Source organism: Nematolebias whitei, chromosome 21, assembly GCF_014905685.2.
Source record: "Nematolebias whitei isolate Nwh7 chromosome 21, NemWhi1, whole genome shotgun sequence".
Classification (NCBI taxonomy): Eukaryota; Metazoa; Chordata; class Actinopteri; order Cyprinodontiformes; family Rivulidae; genus Nematolebias; species Nematolebias whitei.
In genome coordinates this window covers 34,878,194-34,880,068 of record NC_056518.1, presented here as the reverse complement: position 1 = coordinate 34,880,068, position 1,875 = coordinate 34,878,194, and the positions used below count along the sequence as shown (strand labels likewise).

Sequence of the window (1,875 nt, the reverse complement as noted above, 5' to 3'; positions counted from 1 at the left end):
AGCAGGATGGTTGGATCAGCAGCAGCAGCTGAATATTAGCAGGATGGGATCAGTTTCCTAAACTGCTATCGATACAAATGTTACAGTTTGTGTTACATTGTCTGTGAAGAACAATATTTGTTGCTGAATATTTGTTTTGTTGTTTTTGTGCACAATGCCGTCGCCTTGTCTCTCCCTGTTGTGGGTCGAGGCTGCCTCTTGTTGAAACGGTTTTATTAAATAAAAATAATAAATAATTTTATCTGTGTAAAATAAAGCAGATAAACATGTTCACAGCTTCTTCGATTGAATTTCTAATTTAATTTGAAATAATATTTTCAGAATAAAAGGCCTGTCCTGAGCATAACTGCAAATAAATCACCATTTACTTTTACTGGAAAACTGTCCAGATACTGAGAAACAGAAGCAAACCTTTGCACGGTTTTTAGGAGGAACTACTTTGTGTGGCAACATTATTTTTATTGTTCATTCTTGTTGAGGTTATGTTTTTAACACCGATCGCACCCAATAATTTGTCTCTTAATATTTGTACACTTTTTGTTGCATCATTTACACAGTTAGCACCACTATCCTAGAACTATCAATGTACTCAAAGTATAAATAATGATCTAAGTATTTTTGAAGATTTTAAAGTTGTAGAATAAATCATATAACTAATGAATATGGGAAATAAGTTCATGATGGCTGACGTGTGTGTGGCTTTACATTGAAATCACATGTTTGATGTATATTTATGTGAACGCTGCGATCTACACTGAGTCTCCCTGTACTAGTGAAGGTTCAATAAAGAAAAGTGTCACAACTTTCAGCTCATTCCAGCGGGGGCAGCGTTTATACTTTGGACATTTTTGAACTTTATTTACACTTATTGTCTTCATTTTTCCTCCAGGAGGGGACGAACCATACATGAGAAATAAAAATCAGTATTTTAGCAGTATCTGATGAAAGTCACCGTAAAGAGTTGCAGAGTGAGGCCGTGCGGCTGAATTCTGCTGTATCTCAAATAATCCACAGAGTACATACTTTTACTGCACCATGTGACCGGACGATGCTAGAATGGATACTAATACAGCTGAACTTTGGAACTAACACAAAGTGCTGGAGCGGACTCTGAGTCCAGCCTCAGGACTCGCGCAGCGCCCTATCCTTGTAAAACGCTCACTGCAGACGCTTCCTGGGACATGCTCTTCAAACTTCTTACCTGCGTGAGGATTCCCTCGGCCAGAGCCTCAGCTGGGCTGGTTGCTGTCATTGGGGGCACATCCCCTGCAGGGTCCACACTCAGCTCCATTTTTGCACTTCCTTTAGAGGGAGCCACTGTTTCTTGTTGAGCGTGGCCAGAACTCGGGCTTGGCCTGCCCTTTTCCCATCCAGGGGACTCTTCCTCCAGCTGCAGCACCTCTGGCTCTTCATCCTCCTCCGAAGGGCTGCTGGTAACTTTAGCCCTGGGGGAGCCACTGGGCCGCTCCACCATTACCCATTCCTTTGAGTCAACGTCCTGCCTCCCCGAGCTCAAGTTAAGAGCCACGAAGCCCCCACTGCTAGCTGCCCCCTCTCCCTGCTCAAAGGATCCTGGTGACGCTGGTTTAGGAGAACCATCTATAGACCGGAAGTCCTCGTCATAGTGCCAGACGCGGTCACAACGCTCACCAGCAGCCACAGCTGGACCGTGGGCTGCAGCGGTCTCCTTCTCCTGGTGCTGGGTGCTGAGCTGCTGTTTTCCTGAACTGAAAGAGACAAACGACCAATTCACGAATTCACCTGGAACAACAAAGAACCGTGTCTGAGATGGCTGACGAGGAGTACCTATGGTGGCCACCTTGAAATGGACTGACTGTAACAGTGAAGGAGTTGTACATATATATACATATATGT

General features: G+C 44.1%; 1 protein-coding gene across 1 annotated transcript in view; it reads right to left on the bottom strand.

The window, feature by feature from the left end:
• Nucleotides 1-1,875, bottom strand: part of ttbk2a (tau tubulin kinase 2a) — a 40,615-nt gene that overhangs the window by 9,282 nt on the left and 29,458 nt on the right. The window contains exon 12 of the mRNA XM_037694845.1: nucleotides 1,202-1,727. Within this exon, the coding sequence (XP_037550773.1) occupies nucleotides 1,202-1,727 (526 nt within the window). The remainder of the gene's footprint in view (nucleotides 1-1,201; nucleotides 1,728-1,875) is intronic.